The sequence below is a fragment of the Ranitomeya variabilis genome, chromosome 6, assembly GCF_051348905.1.
Source record: "Ranitomeya variabilis isolate aRanVar5 chromosome 6, aRanVar5.hap1, whole genome shotgun sequence".
Taxonomy (NCBI): Eukaryota; Metazoa; Chordata; class Amphibia; order Anura; family Dendrobatidae; genus Ranitomeya; species Ranitomeya variabilis.
Window position 1 is genome coordinate 571,077,122 of NC_135237.1, and position 26,512 is coordinate 571,103,633.

Below are 26,512 nucleotides of genomic sequence, written 5' to 3' on the forward strand. Positions count from 1 at the left end.
CACTGGCTGAGTGCATGGGAGTACAGGCCAGCACCCAGGGCAGCTGAATAGCCTGGCACCCACAGCTTATACAGCGATGCAAGATATCCATGGTACTGGTCTCGGATGTGGACAGTCCTGTGCCCGAAGGTGGATGTCCTGTGCCCGAAAGAGACAGATGTGGACAGTCCTGTGCCCGGAGGTGGATATCATGTGCCCGAAAGAGGACTAGCATGTGTAACGATTGCAAACAGGTGGATATGGTGCCCAGCTGCTATCTGGAGGATACCCTGGGCTGTGTATGGCTGTGTGAGTAAAGAGACTGTAAAAGTCTGTGATATAGTGATGCAGGACACCCACGGGAACTAATCGAAGGGGGCTGGCGTGTGGTGTCTGCAACATATGAGGATGCATGGAGACTGTCATATGGCGTGCGGTCGCCCAGGGAAACTGGACAAGGGAAGTCTGGCCCGTTTAGGGATTGTAAATCTAAAGCCATATGATTTATATTGGTGTGAACTGAACACTGATAATATACCCTGAAGTTATATGCATTTGTGTGAATTGGACTTTAATGCTGTGAGGAAACACATTAAGAGACTTTTGTGTTGGAACTTTGTGGGTCACTGCCTCTTCACTACGTACGGTGCTACTACAATCTTACCATACCCTTACTTTATCTTAAATCCAATAATGATGTGGAATAATGACCGGAACACAAAAGTGAGAAAGAAGCTTTTAAACAAGGTTTTCACTCGACGGTAGAAATTTCATTAGTGTTAATTTTATTTTACATACTGTATAAATGAAAATCAAAATATTAATATGTCTACATGTATTAAAAATGTATGTTCCATGGTGAAGATTCAGCTTCACGGGTTTCTCTTTACTGCTCAATAGCCACAGTACTGTTCATTCATGGTTCCTGGTCACAGTTGAACTATGGTATTTGTAGGGTGTCTAGAAGATCCAAGCTATTTCCACCCCAAAAATAATATTAATGCCTGTTTAAACAGTCTCTGAAGAACCTGTAGTGTTAATATTCTTTTTTGCTCTTCTACCATTTTCCACATTAAAAAAAAAAAAAAAAAAAAAAAGTTTATGGATTATTCTATGACTTCTCTGATAAGGTTCGAAATTTGATTTCCATGTAATACATTTTCCACATAACATCAAAGCTGCTTCTCTCCTGTGTGACTTCTCTCGTGTTTAACAAGACTTGATTTATCTGTAAAACATTTTTTACATACAGAACATGAATATGGCTTCTCCCCTCTGTGTATTCTCTCGTGTATAACAAGATTCGGTCTACCTGTGAAGCATTTTCCACATTCTGAACACGAATACGGCTTCTCTCCTGTATGAATTCTCTGGTGTTTAACAAGATGTGATTTTTTTGGAAAGCGTTTCCCACAATGTGAACATGAATACGGCTTCTCTCCTGTGTGAATTCGTTCGTGTATAAAAAGACTTGATTTATCTGTAAAGCACCTCCCACATACTGGACATGAATACGGCTTCTCTCCTCTGTGAATTCTGTCATGTATAACAAGATTTGTTTTACCTGTAAAGCATTTCCCACAGAGTGAACATGAATATGGCTTCTCTCCTGTGTGAGTTCTCTCATGTCTAACAAGATTTGATTTATATATAAAACATTTTCCACATACTGTACATGGAAATGGCTTCACTCCTTTGTGAATTTTCTGATGAGTTACAAGACTTGATCTATCCGTAAAGCGTTTCCCACATTCTGGACATGAAAACGGCTTCTCTCCAGTGTGAATTCTCTCATGTGTAACAAGATTTGCTTTTTCTGTAAAGCATTTCCCACATACGGAGCATGAATACGGCCTCTCTCCTGTGTGGATTCTCTCATGTCTAACAAGGTGTGATTTATTTCTAAAACTTTTCCCGCAATCTGAACAAGAATACGGCTTCTCTCCTGTGTGAATTTTCTGATGATTAACAAGAATAGATTTTGTTGTAAAATATTTCCCACATTGTAAACATGGATACGGCTTCTCTCCTGTATGCCTTGTTTCACGTATACCAAGGGTTGATTTATGGGGAAACAATTTCCCATGCTGTGAATAGGAATATCTTCCAGAGGAGTGCTGCGTAATAGCTTCATCTTCATATTTATAAGATTTCTTACTGGGATTTTCTGTTCAGATAATAAAATGGATTTTATTATTTTCTTCCAAACACAAAGTAAGCACATTTATAACCTTCCTATTAAAGCAGGGAGTCATCGCTGACCGAGGATGGACACTATTGAACACTCGACTAGCTGACCTGATGTTACAGTCACATCGTGATATAACATTGGGAGGCACGAGACGAAGATTCCAATAAGCTCCCGTTTAGCTCAAACCTTGGATACTCAATTAGAATGTGTGTCCGATACGGTTTTAACGTCCCCTCAAATGTAAAGTCTGAATACACCTTGGGCCAGGTTGGTTAAAATCAACTCTCCTTTGGTTGTGTTAAGAGTTAACCCAACAATATAACTTTTTTTGTGAGCAGTCAACTAGCAATGAATGGCACAATTAGGATAAATAATGGTGGCGTGGAATACGGAAAATAATTGTTGATCTAGCTACGGAGTGGAACTGTACCCGTGCACCCAAACCAGACGGAGTGATGTGTATCTGAACCCTCCTACGGTGGTAGTCTGCCACGCAGAGAGAAGCAGCAGCTACTGGCCCCGGCTTCATCTGTGCAATACACTAAACTAATACTTTAGTGCAGCATTAAAGTGGAACCTCACCCTGAAGAGGACCCATCACGCCTTAGAAAACTGTACAAGCTAGGAAGAGACCAACATATAGCCATTTCTCAAATCTATGTATAATGAGGAAAATGACATATCTCCTCTCTAATTTAGTAATTCATAGTGATGAGCGAACGTGGTTGGATAAGGTGTTGTCCGAGAATGCCGGGTGCTAACCGAGTGCTCAAAAACTATGTTCGAGTCTCCGCGGATGTTTTACTGCCGCAACACACGCAGGGATCGCCTGTTTGTTTGTTGTTGCTGTCGAACAGCCGCGAGAGATGCAGCCGCAGGGACCCAAACATATTATTCGAGCATGCCGAAGACACTCGGTTAGCCCACGAGCATGCTCAGATAACACCCTATCAGAGAATGTTCGCTCACCACTAGTAATACATGCTCTGGGCCTTTAAAGAGGAAGGCTGAAGTCAGTTACATTGGTCTCTCCACCATCTCGCTATCTCGACAGATGTGTGAGACTTCATGCCACGGAGATACCAGAGTGTGTGTGTGTGTGTAAGTAAATATATATATATATATATATATATATATATATATATATATATATATATATATATATATATATATATATATATTTATTATATATATATATATATATAAGAAGGGAGACAAACTGCAGCATGGAGACACAAGGTATCTGTGCTGCTATCGCACTTCACACGGATATATTATATAGATCAGACTGATATGTAATTATGTATGAAGTATTATAAGATGACTTCCTGTGTACTACTGAGGAGGGAAAATACCAGAGCTAAAACGTATGAGTTTTCCAGTCTCTGTTGTAACTCTATATAGCCCTTTACATGCAGCTATCTCCCTTTATTCTTGGTTAGCCCTTTACACACAGCTATGTCCTCCTTTTGAATAATAGCCCTTTCAAAGAAGCTTTATCCTCCTCTTCTTTTACTTGGCCTGTATAATACACAGAGACATTTTATTACATGTCTTGGTGTGAAGTTCAGGATTCTGGAAGTGGGTGAAGAGAAAAGGTCACCCGATTTGAGTTTCATCAAGTCACTGCCCATTTAGATGCAGTGGTATATTATTATATTTCACTTTTGAAAGCATTATCAGGAAAAAAAAATAGGTGAACTGATTCTCCCACTGTATTTTATGGACCAACAACTCAATAAAACTGCGAAACGGGTGAATGAATTTGTTTACCCTCACTCCTGATCAGATCTAAAACCTCCACCGCCCAATCGCTATCGATATCTCCCCGAAACGAGAACTTAACCAGATTTTGCCCTCATTATGACAAAACCTTTTTTTTTTATCACGATCATCATCTGATTTGTTAATGAAATCTATTTAAGAAATGTCCCAGAATGTCATCTTTGGCCATAGTTTATGCTTTTCTTAGAAGTGATTGTTCCATTTTAAGAAACCATAGTTTATTATTACATACTTATTATGATTGCCTCAACGTGACCAGGTGGCTCGTCCCTCATCCACTCATCCTCTGTGTCAACCTCCACTTTAATAATAGTCAGATCTTCACCCTAAAATACCGAATGTAACATGTCAGTGTAATACAGCACAGATGGAAAGATCTAAGATCGACATAAGAAACCAGCAAACCCTGAGAAAATGTTCAGAATTTCCACAGATAGATTTCCTAGAAAACTCAGCTTCATCCATTTCCTTTGTCTACAATCCTCAGCCAACGACTAAGGCTGTGTGCACGGAAATTCTCTCACTTATTTATTTATTTATTTTTTTTTAAGAAGGGCCGATCAAAAAGATGCCTGAAAAATAGCTTAAAGAATTCATTTCTATTGTCAAGCCACTTTTCTGTAAATATGTTCAGTCTTTTCAGCATATTTTTCAATAGATTCCACTGCAAAACTTAAAAAAAACCTTCCATGTTCACATAATCCTTAGGGGTATGAAAACACGACTACCTGCCGATTCTCCGGGACGTGGCGATTTTCCTCCGGACGGTCCTGAGAATACAGAGGACGGGGACATCTCTCGGCAGGAAATCCACCTGTAGGAAACACACACAGCGAGTGAATAGATTGTCTGCATGTGTCCATCAAGTGATGGGTGTAGGATCCCGAAAACTGCTCTTTTATTTTCTTTCACAACCAGTGATGGTCTCCGCTCCTTACACGGCCGCTCATCCTCTATCTCCTCTTCTTCATCATCGTCGTCGTCATCATCATCTATAACCACGACCTTAATATCATTCAGATTTTCATCCTAAGCAAAAAAAATATATATATAATTAAAATAATGTAACAAGATCTTTGGTTGTATTTTGGCGAGAGCTCAGCGTCATCTACCTGACGATTCTCCGGGAGGGTGTGATTTTCCTCTGGAGGGTCCGGGGAATACAGAGAACGGGGACATCTCTCAGGTGGGTTCCTCCTACTAGATCCATCTGTGGGATAAACATTCATTGATTAGAGAACAGCTGCTTTCCATATTTAAAAGATGATCCACACCCTTCTCCCCAGTGGGTGGTCGTTATGAGGGACCAAGAGGTGCGTCACAAGAGGACTTGCATGGACGGAAAGATGCACTGAACTTCTTAACGTCTTGTCTCGATGAAGGCCACCTTCAGAACCAAGAGAGAAGTTCTGCAGTACGTTTCACTCGAGGTTGACCAGAAAGAAGTGAGGAGTGGCCCCAAGTCAATGCTTTTTGGCAGAGTATTTTAGAGACAGAAAATCGTTGAGAAATGAAGATGTAGACTTGGCCTTTGACTTCCTCAGATCTCAGTCTGATCCATGGAGGCCACTCTTTCCAACTTACAGGACTGATCTTCTGCTAAAGTCTTGGTTACAGTGTTTTCTGTTTAATGTTTTTATGTATATATCTAATAAACGTATTTGTATGGGTGAGTGTAAATTGAACCCCTTCTCTATACATTTTTCTTTGGTTTCCGACCATTCAGGCTGTGGTAGATGATTCTCCAAAATTGATGTTGAGATGATGAGATCGTCCAGCCTGTAATCTGACCCTCAGCTAGCTAAAGTCTTCTCCGGAGACATTTTCTGTTTCCATGGTCTTCCTCCCTGTATTATTTCAGACCATGGAGTACAATTTCTCTCAAAATTCTAGAGGGAGCTATCCATTTGACTTCTCTGCTTACCATAAACAACAAAGTAATGGACAAACCAAGAGGAACAATCAATCCAAATAACATTATCTTAACATATAGGTTTGAGAAAAGCATCTTTAATTAAAGACATGTCTGTGGGGTAGGTATGAAAAGACCGACTCCGACAACACAATTTGGGAAAGTTATAGAATGTCCTATAAATGTCTGTTCTGTTCCTGATCTTAGGATCTTGGCTTTTAGTGGAGATGAATCTGTGCTGCACTTTATGCACATGCTCAGTAGTGACCGGGGGAGTGGCGTCGGGAGTCAGGGAAATTGTGGCATCGAAGATTTGGCTTACGACTCCACAGCCCTGATTATAGGGTAGCTATACTTTTAGGTGTGCATGCATTAAAGCACTAATTCCGGCCATCGTTTGAACAAGTATTCTGCATTTTCAACAGTTTTCCCCTCTGCAAGCACAATGCCATGTCTGACTTTGCAAGTGACTGAGCTGGTGGATGTAGACTAGCTACTAAGATGTCTCCCAGTCACTGCTCTTTTTTTCCTTAGTTATGACACAGACAGAAGCAGCAGCAAAGATGAAGTTATAAGGCAGTACTCAGCAGTGCACATGTGAATCCAGCTCGGAGGTGAGATACGTTACATGTTAGAATGCTTCAAACAATCTTCTTACGTCTCCCTTTCCTCACCATATAGTATAATAGGTGTAGCCTGACACCTCACTTTATTAGTATGTTTTCTTGTGCCAGATGGAGCTGTTTTTTTTCAGAATGAATGATAAAGTCAAAAAGGCAAAGGGAGAGGAAGTGGCTGATAAGTGGAGAAAGAAGATGCATTCTCTGACAAAATACAAAGATTCTAATATATATTACCTTGTACTAATGATTTATGCAAAGTTTGGTGACTGTATATAGAGGGCACTCGGGAGCCGAGCTCCCTACACACGTGGCTGATGTCGGCTATATTACCTTGCAGCGGCTGTTAACCATTTAGATGCTGCTGTTAATCTCTGTCTGTGCTGCATTAAAGCCGCCTCACCCAAAGGGTTAGTAGGATCCACCTCTTCAGGTGAGACAAAGCAAGCTTCAGTACGGAGGCCATCCCTGGCCAACAGTAATGATCAGCAAGACTCCTGCAAGTGCCCTCTCACCTGGTGATGTGCGGGGCTGGTCGTCCTCCATCATGACGTCCTCGTACAGATCCTTGTGTCCTTCTAGATACTCCCACTCCTCCATGGAGAAATAGACGGTGACGTCCTGACACCTTACAGGAACCTGACAGACAATGATAGTGTCATTACCCAGAATCCTCCAGTGCCGCCCTGTAAAATGTCCCAGCAGTCACCTCTCCGGTCAGCAGCTCAATGATCTTGTTGGTCAGTTCTAGGATCTTCTTATTGCTCCTCTCATGTATTGGGGCATGAGGGGGAGGATCTGTGATGAGGCTCCGCCCTCCTGACTCATTGAGACGACTGCCGGGAGTCACACAGTCACTTGTCTTCTTCACTATTGTGTAATCCTGTGTGTGGAGACATTATTGTTATAGACACCATATAAAGGTGATGTCACATAATAGAGGATTACAATCTGCCTCCTTCCACCCAATCTTCCGCTATCAACCTACAATCTAGTAATGGAAACCTTTCCGCTGCCCTTACTGACATTGTGGAGGACTTCTACCACCGCTCTAGATGGAGACCTAATCTCCTTAATTCCGCACCATCATACTATGTTCAGTGATTAAACTTCTTGCCTTAGAAAAAATCTGAACGAGGGATCGACAGCTGCCATCAAATCCAACAAGGAGGAGCCGCCCGCCTGCCCACTATCAAGCCGGGAACGGAGAAATGTCTGTTGAGTCTATGGAGTCTGTAGTGTCGATTCCTCGCAGAGTCCAAGCTCCTGCGATCAGCTCCTCATTCCTGGTGTTTAATAGTTTGCTGACCTGTAATTTCCTATTAGTTGCTGGGGAATATGTTTGCGCCATATAAAGATTATTATCCAGAGGACGGCAAACCTTCATGACTAAGAAAACAATTTTCTTCGACAAAGGAAAACAAATTTTCGACTCCAAATCAGAATTAATGTCTGGATCAAAGAGCAACATGGTAACGTTACACGTTCTGGTTACTAGATCACTGATAAACACATCCAGACTAGAAGTGAGAGCATCGAACCATTGCTATGAATTTTTCACAATTTGAAGAACGGTTACGATTCACCTAATCTGGCCTCCGCCATGTTACAGAGAGCATAAGACACAAGGATCACATGACCTAGGTCGCCACCCTCCCCATAATGCCTTGCAGTTACGCCAACCTACACCAATGCCCGCCATTAGTGAGGGAGAAAGACAGGAGTCGTTAGCACCGTGTTAGGCAAAGAACTGCTGCAATTCACTCAGTTTGCTCTTAACCCCTGGAGCTTTTTTCGGTTTTGCGTTTTCGTTTTTCGCTCCCCTCCTTCTCAGAGCCATAACTTTTTAATTTTTCCGTCAATATGGCCATGTGAAGGCTTATTGTTTGCGGGACGAGTTGTAAGAAAATGGGAAAAAAAATCCAAGTCTGGTGAAACGGCTAAAAAGTGCAATCCCACACTTGTGTTTTGTTTGGCTTTTTTGCTAGGTTCACTAAATGCTAAAACTGAGCTGCCAGTATGATTCTCCAGGTCAGTACGAGTTCATAGACACCAAACATGTCTAGGTTGTTTTTTTATTATGGTGAAAAAAAATTCTTTGCAAAAAAAAAAAAAAATTTCCGCCATTTTCAGATACCCGTGGCGTCTCCATTTTTTATGATCTGGGGTCAGGTGAGGGCTTATTTTTTGCGTGCCGAGCTGACGTTTTTAATGATCCCATTTCAGTGCAGATACTTTCTTTTGATCGCCCGTTATTTCATTTTAATGCAATGTTGTGGCGACCAAAAAAACGTAATTCTGGTGTTTCTAATTATTTTCTCGCTACGCTGTTTAGTGATCAGGTTAATGTTTTTTTATTGATAGAGCGGGCAATTCTGAACGCGGCGATACCAAATATATGTAGGTTTGATTTTTTTTTTTACGGTTTTATTTTGAATGGGGCGAAACGGGGGTGATTTGAACTTTTTTTTTTTTCATATTTTTAAAAACTTTTTTTAAAATTTTTGCCATGCTTCAATAGTTTCCATAGGAGACTAGAAGCTGCCACAATGTTATCAGTTCTGCTACATAGAGGTGATGCTCAGATCGCCCCTATGTAGTAGAAATGCAGCATTGCTATGAGCACAGACCACAGGGTGGCGCTCACAGCAATCCGGCATCAACAACCATAGAGGTCTCCATGATTCCTCTAGTTGTCATGCCAACGCACTGCTGACCCCCGATTACGTGACAGGGGTCAGCGGTGTGCATATTTCGAGCTGCCTGGCCAAAAGCGCGCGTTAAATGCCACCGTCAAGAGTTTGACAGCGGCATTTTACTGGTTAATAGGCGAGGGTGGATCTCGTTTCCACCCACGCCTACTGCGGGCACATGTCAGCTGTTCAAAACAGCTGACATGTCCCGGGCTTTGATGCGGGCTCACCTCCAGAGCTCACATCAATGTGGGGGTTCCGCCATCAGACGTACTATCCTGTCCGATGGCAGAAAGGGGTTAAACACCACTCCTTTTCACTAGTGATAAGTGAGTGTACTCGTTACTCGGGTTTTCCGAGCATGCCCTGGTGGTCTCAGAGTATCTTCAGCATGCTCGGAGATTATGTAAGTGTCCCTGCAGCTGCTAGACAGGCTGAATACATGTGGGGATTGCGTAACAATCAGGCAATCCCCACATGTACTCGGGCTGTCTAGCAGCCGCACATCATGCAGCTGCGGGACTCAAACAATCTCCGAGCAGTCACAAATACTCGGAGAACAGCAGAGCATGCTCGGAAAACCCGAGTACTGAGTACACTAGCTCATCACTACTTTTCACTTGTCCAATATCTACTTTTGCTGAATCCAATATTGCTTAATTTTCTGAAAATGTCTAATATTTATAGACCACCCCACTGTCTAAATTCTAGTTTAGCCTGTGGCAGTGCAGACTCACGCCATCTGCCAGTAACAACATGTAAGGCTGTGAAGCAACACTATCGGAACCAGTCACCCGGCTTAGTAGCAGACACAGGTAACAGTTGTATCTAGTAGTTGTGTTACTGCGGAGGAGGCCAAAGGCACCAGGGCTGGATGGCTCCCTTATCTCAATCACAGCAGCAAGATGTTACCTCTGGCAGAGACACCATCATCAGTGCTCAGCCCATTCATTGCAACAGTGAATTTCAGCTGTGGTTCTTTTTTATTTTATCATCTCTGTCCTCATTGACCCCTAGTGAGCTTCCTTCCGGGGGCTGTGAAGATAGGTCTTAGGATGGTGTTCCTGTTGATACATTCAGTCAGTTTGGACCGAAATGAGATGGAAGACATGACTGAAGCTGTGTTCTGGTTGGGGCAGTCATGGTGGTAGTAACATTGGGGGGTAATTCAGAAGTGGGAATGACATTGGGAAAGGTGCCCAAGACATTTTGCAGACTGAGTGAATCGGCAGGGATGATGAAGATGGTAATTATTGAACAGGACCTGGGAACCAAATCAAGGTGACAAAGTGATGTCATGAGAAGAGGAGGATGGTGGCAGTTGGGCAGGTCTTGGTCCCACACCCCCATGGTGCTTACCCACCTCCTCTAGTAGAACACAGGGAAGAGGAGTCATCCTAAGATCAGAGACATGAATCTTCTTGGATCATTTGAAAAAGCCACCAGATTTGTGAGTGTGAACAATATTAGTGTCAACAATGTCATCTCCCATGTTGGGCACATAGAGAAGGATGCTTGCAGGAAAAACTGTTGGAGGAGGACGAGGAACTAGGAAGGTTTGAGATGGAAGACAAGGAGCTTTCACATGCACAGCTAGGAAATGTGGATGACGAGGTGAATGATGATGCCGACGCTGTTGGCAATGACCAAATCACAATGCAGGGTTGAGAATGAAACAACACGGCACTTGTTCACACTGGTGAGAATGGCACGCTGCCTACATGGTAACCTGCAGAATGTTAGTATCACACAAATGACATAGGCTCCTCTCCACCGCTACAAGTGGCCAAAGCCGCAGCAGCCAATACAACGTAAATCTGAGAATGAACCAGCAGTTTATAGTCGCTGAGCCAACCTGACGCACAGCAGCAAATGGTGCAGTCGTACATGGACCTTTCTCTAGCACACATATTGACCTCAGGGACTTCTGCGTCAGAATAATAGACTGATGGCTGGATATGGCCTAGTTTGCCATTAGTATTCTATGTTGTCCAGTCTCCATTGCACTGGAATGAGGGTCAAAATGGATTAGATCTGCCATTATTGACAATGGAGATTGGTAATTTATAACCGGCAAATTAATGCCACTGTGTGACTGATCACCATGTTCCTTACTGTACTGTTAGCCAGGGCTATTGCCCCTACACAGACGGACATCTCTTGCCTTTCCATTTTGTCCAAAACAATACTGCTGGCACTACCGGCCTCACTACACAGCAGCATATCATCTGACTGTCCATCATATTCCATAATACACTGCTGCTACCACTGTCACTACACAGCTGCACATCTCCTGCCTCTCCGTCATGTTCCATACTGCACTGCTGCTACCACTGTCACTACACAGCTGCACATCTCCTGCCTGTCCGTCATGTTCCATACTGTACTGCTGCTACCACTGTCACTACACAGCTGCACATCTCCTGCCTCTCCGTCATGTTCCATACTGCACTGCTGCTACCACTGTCACTACACAGCTGCACATCTCCTGCCTGTCCGTCATGTTCCATACTGTACTGCTGCTACCGCTGTCACTACACAGCTGCACATCTCCTGCCTGTGTCATGTTCCATACAGTACTGTGTACTGATGCCATCACTGTCACTACACAGCTGCATATCTCCTACCTGTCCATCATGTTCCATACTGTACTGCTACCCCTGCCCTACACAGCTGCACATCTCCTGCCTGTCCGTCATGTTCCATACCGTACTGCTACCACTGTCACTACACAGCTGCACATCTCCTGCCTGTCCATCATGTTCCATACTGCATTACTGCTAACACTGTCACTACACAGCTGCACATCTCCTGCCTGTCCATCATGTTCCATACTGTACTGCTACCACTGTCACTACACAGCTGCACATCTCCTGCCTGTCCGTCATGTTCCATACTGTACTGTGTACTGATGCCATCACTGTCACTACACAGCTGCACATCTCCTACCTGTCCATCATGTTCCATACTGTACTGCTACCACTGTCACTACACAGCTGCAAATCTCCTGCCTCTCCATCATGTTCCATACTGCACTACTGCTAACACTGTCACTACACAGCTGCACATCTCCTGCCTGTCCATCATGTTCCATACTGTACTGCTTCTACCACTGTCACTACACAGCTGCACATCTCATGCCTGTGTCATGTTCCATAATGTACTGCAGCTACCACTGTCATTACACAGCTGCACATCACCTGCCTGTCCTTCATGTTCCATACTGTACTGCAGCTACCACTGTCACTACACAGCTGCACATCTCCTGCCTGTCCTTCATGTTCCATACTGTAATGCTGCTACCACTGTCACTACACAGCTGCACATCTCCTGCCTGTCCGTCATGTTCCATACTGCACTGCTGCTACCGCTGTCACTACACAGCTGCACATCTCCTGCCTGTGTCATGTTCCATACTGTACTGCAGCTACCACTGTCATTACATAGCTGCACATCACCTGCCTGTGTCATGTTCCATACTGTACTGCAGCTACCACTGTCACTACACAGCTGCACATCTCCTGCCTGTTCGTCATGTTCCATACTGCACTGCTGCTACCACTGTCACTACACAGCTGCACATCTCCTGCCTGTCCATCATGTTCCATACTGTACTGCTGCTACCACTGTCACTACACAGCTGCACATCTCCTGCCTGTCCATCACGTTCCATACTGCACTGCAACCACTGTTACTACACAGTTGCACATCTCCTGCCTGTCCGTCATGTTCCATACTGTACTGCTGCTACCACTGTCACTACACAGCTGCACATCTCCTGCCTGTCCATCATATTCCGTACTGTACTGCTGCTAACACTGTCACTACACAGCTGCACATCTCCTGCCTGTGTCATGTTCCATACTGTACTGCTGCTACCACTGTCACTACACAGCTGCACATCTCCTGCCTGTCCGTCATATTCCATACTGTACTGCTACCACTGTCACTACACAGCTGCACATCTTCTGCCTGTCCATCGTGCTCCATACTGTACTGCTGCTACCACTGTCACTACACAGCTGCACATCTTCTGCCTGTCCATCATGTTCCATACTGTACTGCTGCTACCACTGTCACTACACAGCTGCACATCTCCTGCCTGTCCGTCATGTTAGATACTGCACTGCTGCTACCACTGTCACTACACAGCTGCACATCTCCTGCCTGTGTCATGTTCCATACTGTACTGCAGCTACCATTGTCATTACACAGCTGCACATCTCCTGCCTGTGTCATGTTCCATACTGTACTGCAGCTACCACTGTCACTACACAGCTGCACATCTCCTGCCTGTCCATCACATTCCATACTGCACTGCAACCACTGTCACTACACAGCTGCACATCTCCTGCCTGTCCATTATGTTCCATACTGCACTGCTGCTACCACTGTCAGTACACAGCTGCACATATCCTGCCTGTCCGTCATGTTCCATACTGCACTGCTGCTACCACTGTCATTACACAGCTGCACATCACCTGCCTGTCCTTCATGTTCCATACTGTACTGCAGCTACCACTGTCACTACACAGCTGCACATCTCCTGCCGGTCCTTCATGTTCCATACTGTAATGCTGCTACCACTGTCACTACACAGCTGCCCATCTCCTGCCTGTCTGTCATGTTCCATACTGCACTGCTGCTACCACTGTCACTACACAGCTGCACATCTCCTGCCTGTCTGTCATGTCCATACTGTACTGCTACCACTGTCACTACACAGCTGCACATCTTCTGCATGTCCATCATGTTCCATACTGACCACTGTCACTACACAGCTGCACATCTCCTGCCGGTCCATCATGTTCCATACTGTACTGCTGCTCCAACTGTCACTACATAGCTGCACATCTCCTGCCGGTCCATCATGTTCCATACTGCACTGCTGCTCCAACTGTCACTACATATCTGCACATCTCCTGCCTGTCGGTCATGTTCCATACTGTACTGCTGCTACCACTGTCAATACACAGCTGCACATCTCCTGCCTGTCCGTCATGTTCCATACTGTACTGCTACCACTGTCACTACACAGCTGCACATCTTCTGCCTGTCCATCATGTTCCATACTGCACTGCTGCTACCACTGTCACTACACAGTTGCACATCTCCTGCCTGTGTCATGTTCCATACTGTACTGCAGCTACCACTGTCATTACACAGCTGCACATCACCTGCCTGTCCTTCATGTTCCATACTGTACTGCAGCTACCACTGTCACTACACAGCTGCACATCTCCTGCCTGTCCGTCATGTTCCATACTGCACTGCTGCTACCACTGTCACTACACAGCTGCACATCTCCTGCCTGTCCGTCATGTTCCATACTGCACTGCTGCTACCACTGTCACTACACAGCTGCACATCTCCAGCCTGTGTCATGTTCCATACTGTACTGCAGCTACCACTGTCATTACACGGCTGCACATCACCTGCCTGTGTCATGTTCCATACTGTACTGCAGCTACCACTGTCACTACACAGCTGCACATCTCCTGCCTGTCCATCACGTTCCATACTGCACTGCAACCACTGTTACTACACAGTTGCACATCTCCTGCCTGTCCATCATATTCTGTACTGTACTGCTGCTACCATTGTCACTACACAGCTGCACATCTCCTGCCTGTCCGTCATGTTCCATACTGTACTGCTGCTACCACTGTCACTACACAGCTGCACATCTCCTGCCTGTCCATCATATTCCATACTGTACTGCTGCTACCACTGTCACTACACAGCTGCACATCTTCTGGCTGTCCATCGTGCTCCATACTGTACTGCTGCTACCACTGTCACTACACAGCTGCACATCTCCTGCCTGTCCGTCATGTTCCATACTGCACTGCTGCTAACACTGTCACTACACAGCTGCACATCTCCTGCCTGTCCATGTTCCATACTGCACTGCTGCTAACACTGTCACTACACAGCTGCACATCTCCTGCCTGTCCGTCATGTTCCATACTGTACTGCTACCACTGTCACTACACAGCTGCACATCTCCTGCCTGTCCATCATGTTCCATACTGCACTGCTGCTACCACTGTCACTACACAGCTGCACATCTCCTGCCTGTCCATCATGTTCCATACTGTACTGCTACCACTGTCACTACACTGCTGCACATCTCCTGCCTGTCCATCATGTTCCATACTGCACTACTGCTAACACTGTCACTACACTGCTGCACATCTCCTGCCTGTCCATCATGTTCCATACTGCACTACTGCTAACACTGTCACTACACTGCTGCACATCTCCTGCCTGTCCATCATATTCCATACTGCACTACTGCTAACACTGTCACTACATAGCTGCACATCTCCTGCCTGTCCATCATGTTCCATACTGACAACTGTCACTACACAGCTGCACATCTCCTGCCGGTCCATCATGTTCCATACTGCACTGCTGCTACCACTGTCACTACATAGCAGCACATCTCCTGCCTGTCCATCATGTTCCATACTGTACTGCTGCTCCAACTGTCACTACACAGCTGCACATCTTCTGCCGGTCCATCATGTTCCATACTGCACTGCTGCTCCAACTGTCACTACATAGCTGCACATCTCCTGCCTGTCCATCATATTCCATACTGTACTGCTGCTACCACTGTCACTACACAGCTGCACATCTTCTGGCTGTCCATCGTGCTCCATACTGTACTGCTGCTACCACTGTCACTACACAGCTGCACATCTCCTGCCTTTCCGTCATGTTCCATACTGCACTGCTGCTAACACTGTCACTACACAGCTGCACATCTCCTGCCTGTCCATGTTCCATACTGCACTGCTGCTAACACTGTCACTACACAGCTGCACATCTCCTGCCTGTCCGTCATGTTCCGTACTGTACTGCTACCACTGTCACTACACAGCTGCACATCTCCTGCCTGTCCATCATGTTCCATCCTGCACTGCTGCTACCACTGTCACTACACAGCTGCACATCTCCTGCCTGTCCATCATGTTCCATACTGTACTGCTACCACTGTCACTACACTGCTGCACATCTCCTGCCTGTCCATCATGTTCCATACTGCACTACTGCTAACACTGTCACTACACTGCTGCACATCTCCTGCCTGTCCATCATGTTCCATACTGCACTACTGCTAACACTGTCACTACACAGCTGCACATCTCCTGCCTGTCCATCATGTTCCATACTGACCACTGTCACTACACAGCTGCACATCTCCTGCCGGTCCATCATGTTCCATACTGCACTGCTGCTACCACTGTCACTACATAGCTGCACATCTCCTGCCTGTCCATCATGTTCCATACTGTACTGCTGCTCCAACTGTCACTACACAGCTGCACATCTCCTGCCGGTCCATCATGTTCCATACTGCACTGCTGCTCCAACTGTCACTACATAGCTGCACATCTCCTGCCTGTCCGTCATGTTCCATACTGTACTGCTGCTACCACTGTCACTACACAGCTGCACATCTCCTGCCTGTCCGTCATGTTCCATACTGTACTGCAGCTACCAGTGTAACTACACAGCTGCACATCTCCTGCCTGTCCGTCATGTTCCATACTGCACTGCTGCTACCACTGTCACTACACAGCTGCACATCTCATGCCTGTGTCATGTTCCATACTGTACTGCAGCTACCACTGTCATTACACAGCTGCACATCACCTGCCTGTCCTTCATGTTCCATACTGTACTGCAGCTACCACTGTCACTACACAGCTGCACATCTCCTGCCTGTCCTTCATGTTCCATACTGTAATGCTGCTACCACTGTCACTACACAGCTGCACATCTCCTGCCTGTCCGTCATGTTCCATACTGCACTGCTGCTACCGCTGTCACTACACAGCTGCACATCTCCTGCCTGTGTCATGTTCCATACTGTACTGCAGCTACCACTGTCATTACACAGCTGCACATCACCTGCCTGTGTCATGTTCCATACTGTACTGCAGCTACCACTGTCACTACACAGCTGCACATCTCCTGCCTGTTCGTCATGTTCCATACTGCACTGCTGCTACCACTGTCACTACACAGCTGCACATCTCCTGCCTGTCCATCATGTTCCATACTGTACTGCTGCTACCACTGTCACTACACAGCTGCACATCTCCTGCCTGTCCATCACGTTCCATACTGCACTGCAACCACTGTTACTACACAGTTGCACATCTCCTGCCTGTCCGTCATGTTCCATACTGTACTGCTGCTACCACTGTCACTACACAGCTGCACATCTCCTGCCTGTCCATCATATTCCGTACTGTACTGCTGCTACCACTGTCACTACACAGCTGCACATCTCCTGCCTGTGTCATGTTCCATACTGTACTGCAGCTACCATTGTCATTACACAGCTGCACATCTCCTGCCTGTGTCATGTTCCATACTGTACTGCAGCTACCACTGTCACTACACAGCTGCACATCTCCTGCCTGTCCATCACATTCCATACTGCACTGCAACCACTGTCACTACACAGCTGCACATCTCCTGCCTGTCCATTATGTTCCATACTGCACTGCTGCTACCACTGTCAGTACACAGCTGCACATATCCTGCCTGTCCGTCATGTTCCATACTGCACTGCTGCTACCACTGTCACTACACAGCAGCATATCATCTGCCTGTCCATCATGTTCCATACTGTACTGCTGCTACCACTGTCACTACACAGCTGCACATCTCCTGCCTGTCTGTCATGTTCCATACTGCACTGCTGCTACCACTGTCACTACACAGCTGCACATCTCCTGCCTGTCCGTCATGTTCCATACCGTACTGCTACCACTGTCACTACACAGCTGCACATCTCCTGCCTCTCCATCATGTTCCATACCGTACTGCTACCACTGTCACTACACAGCTGCACATCTCCTGCCTGTCCATCATGTTCCATACTGCACTACTGCTAACACTGTCACTACACAGCTGCACATCTCCTGCCTGTCCATCATATTCCATACTGCACTACTGCTAACACTGTCACTACACAGCTGCACATCTCCTGCCTGTCCATAATGTTCCATATTGTACTGCTGCTACCACTGTCACTACACAGCTGCACATCTCCTGCCTGTCCGTCATGTTCCGTACTCTACTGCTGCTACCACTGTCACTACACAGCTGCACATCTCCTGTCCATCATGTCCCATACTGTACTGCTGCTACCACTGTCACTACACAGCTGCACATCTGCCTGTCCATCATGTTCCATACTGCACTGCTGCTACCACTGTCACTAGATAGCTGCACATCTCCTGCCTGTCCGTCATGTTCCGTACTGTACTGCTGCTACCACTGTCACTACACACCTGCATATCTCCTGTCCATCATGTTCCATACTGTACTGCTGCTACCACTGTCACTACACAGCTGTACATCTCCTGCCTATCCGTCATGTTCCATACAGTACTGCTGCTACCACTGTCACTACACAGCTGCACATCTCCTGCCTGTCCATCATGTTCCATACTGCACTACTGCTAACACTGTCACTACACAGCTGCACATCTCCTGCCTGTCCATCATATTCCATACTGCACTACTGCTAACACTGTCACTACACAGCTGCACATCTCCTGCCTGTCCATAATGTTCCATACTGTACTGCTGCTACCACTGTCACTACACAGCTGCACATCTCCTGCCTGTCCGTCATGTTCCGTACTCTACTGCTGCTACCACTGTCACTACACAGCTGCACATCTCCTGTCCATCATGTCCCATACTGTACTGCTGCTACCACTGTCACTACACAGCTGCACATCTGCCTGTCCATCATGTTCCATACTGCACTGCTGCTACCACTGTCACTAGATAGCTGCACATCTCCTGCCTGTCCGTCATGTTCCGTACTGTACTGCTGCTACCACTGTCACTACACACCTGCATATCTCCTGTCCATCATGTTCCATACTGTACTGCTGCTACCACTGTCACTACACAGCTGTACATCTCCTGCCTATCCGTCATGTTCCATACAGTACTGCTGCTACCACTGTCACTACACAGCAGCACATCTCCTGCCTGTCCATCATGTTCTGTACTGCACTGCTGCTACCACTGTCACTACACAGCTGCACATCTCCAGCCTGTCCGTCATGTTCTGTACTGCACTGCTGCTACCACTGTCACTACACAGCTGCACATCTCCTGCCTGTCCATCATGTTCCATACAGTACTGCTGGGAAGGAATCCTACTCTGCACAGGGTAAATTATGAGAACAAACCTGAAACTGCTCTTAATGAAAGGATACCCCCAATCGTTTGTTATGAGAAAGCCATTTGCATAGACACTGTATATGTATAAACACCGATAGACATCTTCCCCCAAAAGGGATTATTTTTGGACTGATTTTTAATTTTAAAGGACAACAAGCCTGACTGCAGTGTGTTATTACACAGGTCGCTGACTTCCATACTTCACTGCCATATATACTGATGACACTGACATTACTAAGGCCAATTTTACATTATGGAGCACTTAATTCATGCAGAATCGAACCGGAAATACTTTTCAGGAAATTTGCTCATCTCTAATCCTGATCCTACTGAACTCAGTGAATTCATCATGACAACTTTGTGGAGCAGCAAGCTATATATTCCCACTACTCTTACAGTAAAGAATTACTGTATATACTCGAGTATAAGCCGAGTTTTTCCACACATTATTTGTGCTGAAAAAGCCCCCTTGGCTTATACACGAGTGAGGGTCCCAGAAGACAGAGAGGGGGCAGTAGCGGCTGAGCCGCGGGTCACAGGAGGCAGGGTGGGGATGAGGAGTCATGCAGACCAGGATGGGGATTAGGAGCCATGCAGACCAGGATAGGGATGAGGGAGCCATGCACACCAGGATGGGGATGAGGAGCCATGTAGACCAGGATGGGGATGAGGGAGCCATGCAGACCAGGATAGGGATGAGGGAGCCATGCAGACCAGGATGGGGATGAGGGAGCCATGTAGACCAGGATGGGGATGAGGGAGCCATGCAGACCAGGATAGGGATGAGGGAGCCATGCAGACCAGGATGGGGATGAGGGAGCCATGTAGACCAGGATGGGGATGAGGGAGCCATGCAGACCAGGATAGGGATGAGGAGCATGCAGACCAGGATAGGGATGAGGAATACATGCAGACCAGGATAGGGATGAGGAGCCATGCAGACCAGGATAGGGATGAGGAGCATGCAGACCAGGATAGGGATGAGGAATACATGCAGACCAGGATAGGGATGAGGAGCCATGCATACCAGGATAGGGATGAGGAGCCATGCATACCAGGATAGGGTTGAGGAGCCATGCACACCAGGATGGGGATGAGGAGCCATGTAGACCAGGATGGGGATGAGGGGGCCATGTAGACCAGGATGGGGATGAGGGAGCCATGCATACCAGGATAGAGATGAGGAGCCATGCAGACCAGGATAGGGATGAGGAGCCATGCAGACCAGGATAGGGATGAGGGAACCATGCAGACCAGGATAGGGATGAGGAGCCATGCAGACAAGGATAGGGATGAGGAGCCATGCAGACAAGGATAGGGATGAGGAATACATGCAGACCAGGATAGGGATGAGGAGTCATACAGACCAGGATGGGGATGAATATGAGGGGGCCATGCATACCAGGATAGGGATAAGGAACCATGCATACCAGGATAGGGATGAGGGCGCCATGCATACCAGGATAGGGATGAGGAGCCATGTAGACCAGGATGGGGATGAGGAGTCATGTAGACCAGGATGGGGATGAGGGAGCCATGTAGACCAGGATGGGGATGAGGAGTCATGTAGACCAGGATGGGGATGAGGGAGCCATGCATACCAGGATAGGGATGAGGAGCCATGCATACCAGGATGTGGATGATGGGGCCAATAATAACAGGATGGGGATGAGGAGCCATGTAGACCAGGATGGGGATGAGGAGCCATGTAGACCAGGATGGGGATGAGGAGCCATGTAGACCAGGATGGGGATGAGGAGCCATGTAGACCAGGATGGGGATGAGGAGCCATGTAGACCAGGATAGGGATGAGGAGCCATGTAGACCAGGATGGGGACAAGGGGACAATGTATTCCTGGCTTATACTCGAGTCAATAAGTTTTCCCAGTTTTTTATGCTAAAATGAGGTGCCTCGGCTTATACTCGAGTGTATACGGTATATGCCTCCTTGTTATAGCTACAGTCTAATATGGAGGTCGGACTGTCAATAAAATTCATCTCCAAACCATATTCTGGCCACCTGATCATTTTGGTTTCTTTCCTACAACCAGGGCTGTGGAGTCGGAGCCCATTTTGGTGGAGTCGGTGTCATGGAAATTGAGGAGTCAGAGGTTTGGCTTACCGACTCCACAGCCCTGTTTACAACATAAGTAAACGTGAATGGATTAAGATGACACCTAACAGACCAGACTGGTGGTCGATCTTCACGCGTTCTGTGGTTTTGTACATTTACGTCACTGGGAAGGTCTGGGAGCGGTTATGTACAGGACACTGGGTGGCTCCTGATACTGACAATTACGTATAATTCCCTTTCCTAGGATTCACTTTAAATAACAAAGACAGCAATATAGAAAGGTTTACCTCTCCGGTCAACAGGTAGATCATCTCCAAGGTGAAGTTTAGTAATCTTTTGGTGATCTCATTCTGTTCCTTGTCCATCCTTGTGGGTCATTCAGAAGGACTTTTGGACGGGAAAATGAGAAAACGGAATGAACCAGAGGGATCTAGTCCTGCAGGCACCTTTATGGAAAAAGGAGAGGCCCCGATTCACAGAGAGGACAACATCATTTGTGAAATGCAGAACCTCGCTTACTGAGCAGAGGAAAACAGGCTGCCCCGGTATAAGAAGCCAGAAACGGGGGACTGATATTTCTGAAAAACTGCAGACAATATGCCCCGGTGCATCTAATGTGCACACAATGTGACGGCTTCACTGAGCCAGGTGGGCACAAAGACCGGCCTGAGGGCCACACCACCACCGGCCTCAATGACTGACAAGCATCCAAGGATAACGCCAGAACAAGTCTACCTTGGGAGAAGACCACTTGGTTCACAGAGCTTACAAAGTACATACATCTGTTCAGATGCAGGAGAATGAGAAATACCTGGCAGGGTGCGTCCGCCCCTCAGGGCGAAGATTAAAGTGAGAATCTTTACAAAAGACAGAGCTTCTAGATCTACGAGAGGAGAAAACCCCCGAGGTAGTGAAAAGTCAAAGATCCTGGATCAGGGGCATCGACCAGACTGTCACAATGAGGCAATCACCATAACAAGCAATATGGAGTTCTGGCCAAGATGAAGGTTAAATCAAAAACCTCCTCAACCAGAAACGGCCTCGTCTTCTTCAGGTGTCACAGGACGAGAAGGCACTGAAGGAGAGGAGCAGCCATTGTCACTGAGGTTCTAGAGGGTGACTGGTTTGTTAGACGTCCCAGGAAGCCCCACACGGCACAGGACTATAATAAGGTCAGTCATGACTAGTGACAATGTGCGCTTAGTCCAGCTCAGAGGGGTCAGGACTTGGGAGGACAAGCTTGGGAGGAGGCAGGAAAATGAGTTACAGTCTGGAGTCAGCCACACAGGGTGCAGTTGGTTATAGTATTGCACCTGTTACAAGCAAAAACAGTTCACTACGGAGCCGGAACAGGACGTCTCGCTCCCGAGATCTGAGATATCAGGATGAAGGAATAAAACCATCCAGGAAAAGAGGGAAATTCCATAATATTCCAGGAGGTAAATCATCCCCTGGCGCTCAAGGTGAGGGGGACGGAAGAAGGGCGGAGAGGGGGACGGAAAGGGGGTGGCGAGGAGGACGGAACGAGGAGGACGGATGGAGGGCGGTGAGGGGAACGGAATGGGGACGGAGAGGGGGGCGGAAGGAGGGGCGGCAAGGGGAACGGCGGCGAGGGGGACGGAAGGAGGGCAGCGAGGGGGACGGAAGGAGGGCGGCGAGGGGGGGACGGAGGAGGGGCGGCGAGGGGGACAGAAAGGGGGCGTAGTGGAGGACGGAACGAGGATGACGGAAGGAGGGCGGCGAGGGGAACGGAATGGGGACGGAGAGGGGGGCGGAAGGAGGGGCGGCAAGGGGAACGGCGGCGAGGGGGACGGAAGGAGGGCGGCGAGGGGGATGGAAGGAGGGCGGCGAGGGGGGGACGGAGGAGGGGCGGCGAGGGGGACGGAACGAGGAGGACGGAAGGAGGGCGGCGAGGGGAACGGAATGGGGACGGTGAGGGGGCGGAAGGAGGGGCGGCAAGGGGAACGGCGGCGAGGGGGACGGAAGGAGGGCGGCGAGGGGGACGGAAGGAGGGCGGCGAGGGGGACGGAAGGGAGGCGGTGAGGGGGACGGAAGGAGGGGCGGCGAGGGGGACGGAAGGAGGGGCGGCAAGGGGGACGGAAGGAGGGGAGACGAGGGGGACGGAAGGAGGGCGGCGAGAAGGAAGGGAAGGCAGTGAGGAGGGCGGTGAGGGGGATGGAAGGGAGGCGGTGAGGGGGACAGAAGGAGGGGCGGCGAGGGGGACGGAAGGAGGGCGGCGAGAAGGAAGGGAAGGCAGCGAGGAGGGCGGCGAGGGGGATGGAAGGGAGGCGGCGAGGGGGGACAGAAGAGGGCGGTGAGGGGGGACAGAAGAGGGCGGTGAGGGGGACAGAAGAGGGCGGTGAGGGGGACAGAAGTGGGGCGGCGAGGGGGGACAGAAGAGGGCGGTGAGGGGGGACAGAAGTGGGGCGGCGAGGGGGGACGTTGGAGCGGCGGCGAGGGGGGATGGAAGTGAGGCGGCAAGGGGGGACAGAGGAGGGTCGGCGAGGGGGACAGAAGGGAGGTTGGCGAGAGGGACGGAAGGAGGGCAGCAAGGGGGACGGCGAGGGGGACTGAGAAGGTGAGGGGGACGGAAGTAGACACATAAGGTACCAGTGAGGGGGCAAGAAGTGGTGAAACATCGATGCTCTGGATAACACACCTCGCTGCTGCTTCGGCCCCACTCTTGAGGAGGTTACTCCAGATTTGGGGTTCTGGCCCTCGTTTCCCCCTTTTACCTCCAGAGCTGCACTCTCCGTCCTCTCTCCTCCCCGGGGCTCTATGGTCCTATCACCTTCCTCATAGCCGGGGGCTCCACAGCGTCACGTGATGCGGGAGATTCCTCTGCAGTTTGTTCTTTCACCTCCTGCAACTGTGGAGCGGAAGAGCTGAAGGACCTGCGATGACGTCATCAACGCGCGACCCGTGTGGGCGGAGTCTAGCCGTGAAGCGTTTAATAGGTCGCGGCTACAGGACCTGAGATGATGTCACCAGCGTGTGTCAGTCACGTGGGTGGGCGGAGCGCAGATACAGGTTACTGAGGAGGCGGGAATGCTGAGACTTGTAGTTTATCACAGCCTGGATACGATGGGAGTCATTGTCCTCCTGATACATCTCCGCGTAATATCCACTGGTGTCATATCCCATAATAACAGCCTGGACATGCTGGGTTTTTCCCTTATCCCCCTCACTAGCTGGGCCTGCTGAGACTTGTAGTTCTTTCCTTTACCTCTTGACTAGCTGGGCATGCTGGGAAGTGTAGTTCTCTGTATCCCCCCTGACTAGATGGACATGCTGAGACTCGTAGTTCTTTCCTTACCTCTTGACTAGCTGGGCATGCTGGGAAGTGTAGTTCTCTGTATCCCCCGACTAGATGGACATGCTGGGAGTTGTAGTTCTTTCTGTATCCCTCCTGACTAGCTGGGCATGCTGGGAAGTGTAGTTCTCTGTATCCCCCGACTAGATGGACATGCTGGGAGTTGTAGTTCTTTCTGTATCCCTCCGGACTAGCTTGGCATGCTGGGACTTGTAGTGTTCTCAGCATTACTCTTTATGACTAGCTGGGCCTGCTGGCACTTGTAGTCCCTCCACCTCCCAGTAGCCCGGGGATGACGTGCTGTTGGTCTTCTCCCCCAGTGGCGGCTCTGTGACCGGGGGGCTCGCGGCGTCTCCTCCGTGGAGCGGGGTCTCTTAATGTGACGTCTTTGCAGCCTCGTCTCACAGGCGCTGTAATTACACTGGTCTACAAAAAAAAGAAAATTCTGGCCTGGACTTTAAGAACAGTTTTAGACTAATTTGAGGGCGCTGAATTCAAATCTCATCTTATAATTGCTCTATCACATCACGTTTTTGCGCTATAGGTATACAGCCCATAGTCAGGAATTCCATGATAAATATAAGTAGTGTATGGAAAGTGGCGGTTTATACGGTTCACTAAGGTAAACTTAGTTTTCATTTAGTCTCCTAATGTGAGAATATCTTTGCTTTCTTTGAACATGCATAATTCCCATTTGTTATGATAACACCCTTGTTTTCTGTGCTACTGGGACAGTAGAGCTACAGCAGAGCATTGGGTGAAAACTGAATGGCCTCAGCGACAGAGTTTGGCGTCTGGCGATAAGAATGTCATCCATGATCCTCTAGTGGATAGGAAGGACATTGTCTTTCCTCCCTTACACAGAAAACTTGGATTGATGAAGCAGTTCGTCAAAGCTCTCAATCACAGTGGAGAATGCTTTAACTATATATGTTCAACTGTTCCTGGTCTTAGTGAAGAGAAGAAAAAGGCTGGAATATTTGATGGACCTCAACTAAGAACACTTATGAGAGACCCAAATGTTATCACATCAATGAATGAGACAGAAGAAAGAGCTTGGAATGCATTTTGTAATGTGGTGCAGAATTTTCTAGGGAATAAGAAAGCCGACAACTATGAAGAGATTGTGGAAGAGCTACTAATGAGTCTGCGACATCTTGGATGTAGAATGAGGATCAAGATTCACTATTTACACAGCCATTTGGACTTTTCTCCTGAGAACCTTGGGGATGTGAGCGAGGAACAAGGGAGCGTTTTCATCAGGACATTAAATCAATGGAAGAACGGTATCAAGGCCGGTGGGACTCACATATGATGGCTGACTATTGCTGGAGCTTGATGAGAGACAACCCAGAAGCTGTACATCACAGATCAGCCAAGAAAAGAAAGTTCAAATAACTGCCATTTATTCAGTCGCCATGACAGCACAACGAGAGAGGGGATCCGCCCTTCAGGGACAGGAAACCTACAGACATAAAAGGGCGGTAAATCTCCCTCGCATCAGTTGGTTTCCTGTCCCTGACAGCGGAACCTCTTCAGGCAGGCCTTAAGAAGAAGGTCGAAGATTTGAAGAAATCCCACTCCTGACAGGCCGATGCAGGTAGTGGGGGTCCCCTATCTCAGCCTGGTCAGGAGGCTGGAAGCACCACACGGCAGGGGAACTGTTAGTGTCGGTGGCAGCAGGAGGAAGCAGCCTGCATAACAGGGGGCTAGCTTCC

At 47.8% G+C, this 26,512-nt stretch overlaps 1 protein-coding gene across 7 annotated transcripts; it reads right to left on the minus strand.

The window, feature by feature from the left end:
- Nucleotides 1-722: 722 nt before the first annotated feature.
- On the minus strand, nucleotides 723-24,407 carry LOC143783127 (uncharacterized). 7 transcript variants are annotated; one of them, XM_077271421.1, is made up of 10 exons: nucleotides 24,217-24,406; nucleotides 21,769-21,927; nucleotides 7,197-7,370; nucleotides 7,003-7,126; nucleotides 5,068-5,165; nucleotides 4,894-4,984; nucleotides 4,684-4,769; nucleotides 4,188-4,281; nucleotides 1,292-2,146; nucleotides 723-1,207 (listed from the first exon to the last, which is right to left on the minus strand). In XM_077271421.1, the coding sequence occupies exons 2-10, from the start codon at nucleotides 21,844-21,846 to the stop codon at nucleotides 1,152-1,154; spliced, it is 1,656 nt and encodes a 551-aa protein (XP_077127536.1). In that variant the 5' UTR covers nucleotides 21,847-21,927; nucleotides 24,217-24,406; the 3' UTR covers nucleotides 723-1,151. The 7 variants fall into 7 exon arrangements, with proteins under 7 accessions (XP_077127536.1, XP_077127535.1, XP_077127539.1 ...); XM_077271420.1 differs by having other exon boundaries at nucleotides 24,141-24,406; XM_077271424.1 differs by lacking the exon at nucleotides 21,769-21,927 and having other exon boundaries at nucleotides 24,141-24,407.
- Nucleotides 24,408-26,512: the final 2,105 nt, after the last annotated feature.

Coding starts and splice junctions, on each gene's coding strand:
- LOC143783127 (XM_077271418.1), bottom strand. CDS start 21,846: ATGGACAAGGAACAGAATGAGATCACCAAAAGATTACTAAACTTCACC. Junction 5,166..7,002: donor CCAGCCCCGCACATCACCAG/GTGAGAGGGCAC, acceptor TTTATCCCACAG/ATGGATCTAGTAGGAGGAAC. Junction 4,985..5,067: donor CCCTCCCGGAGAATCGTCAG/GTAGATGACGCT, acceptor TTTTTTGCTTAG/GATGAAAATCTGAATGATAT.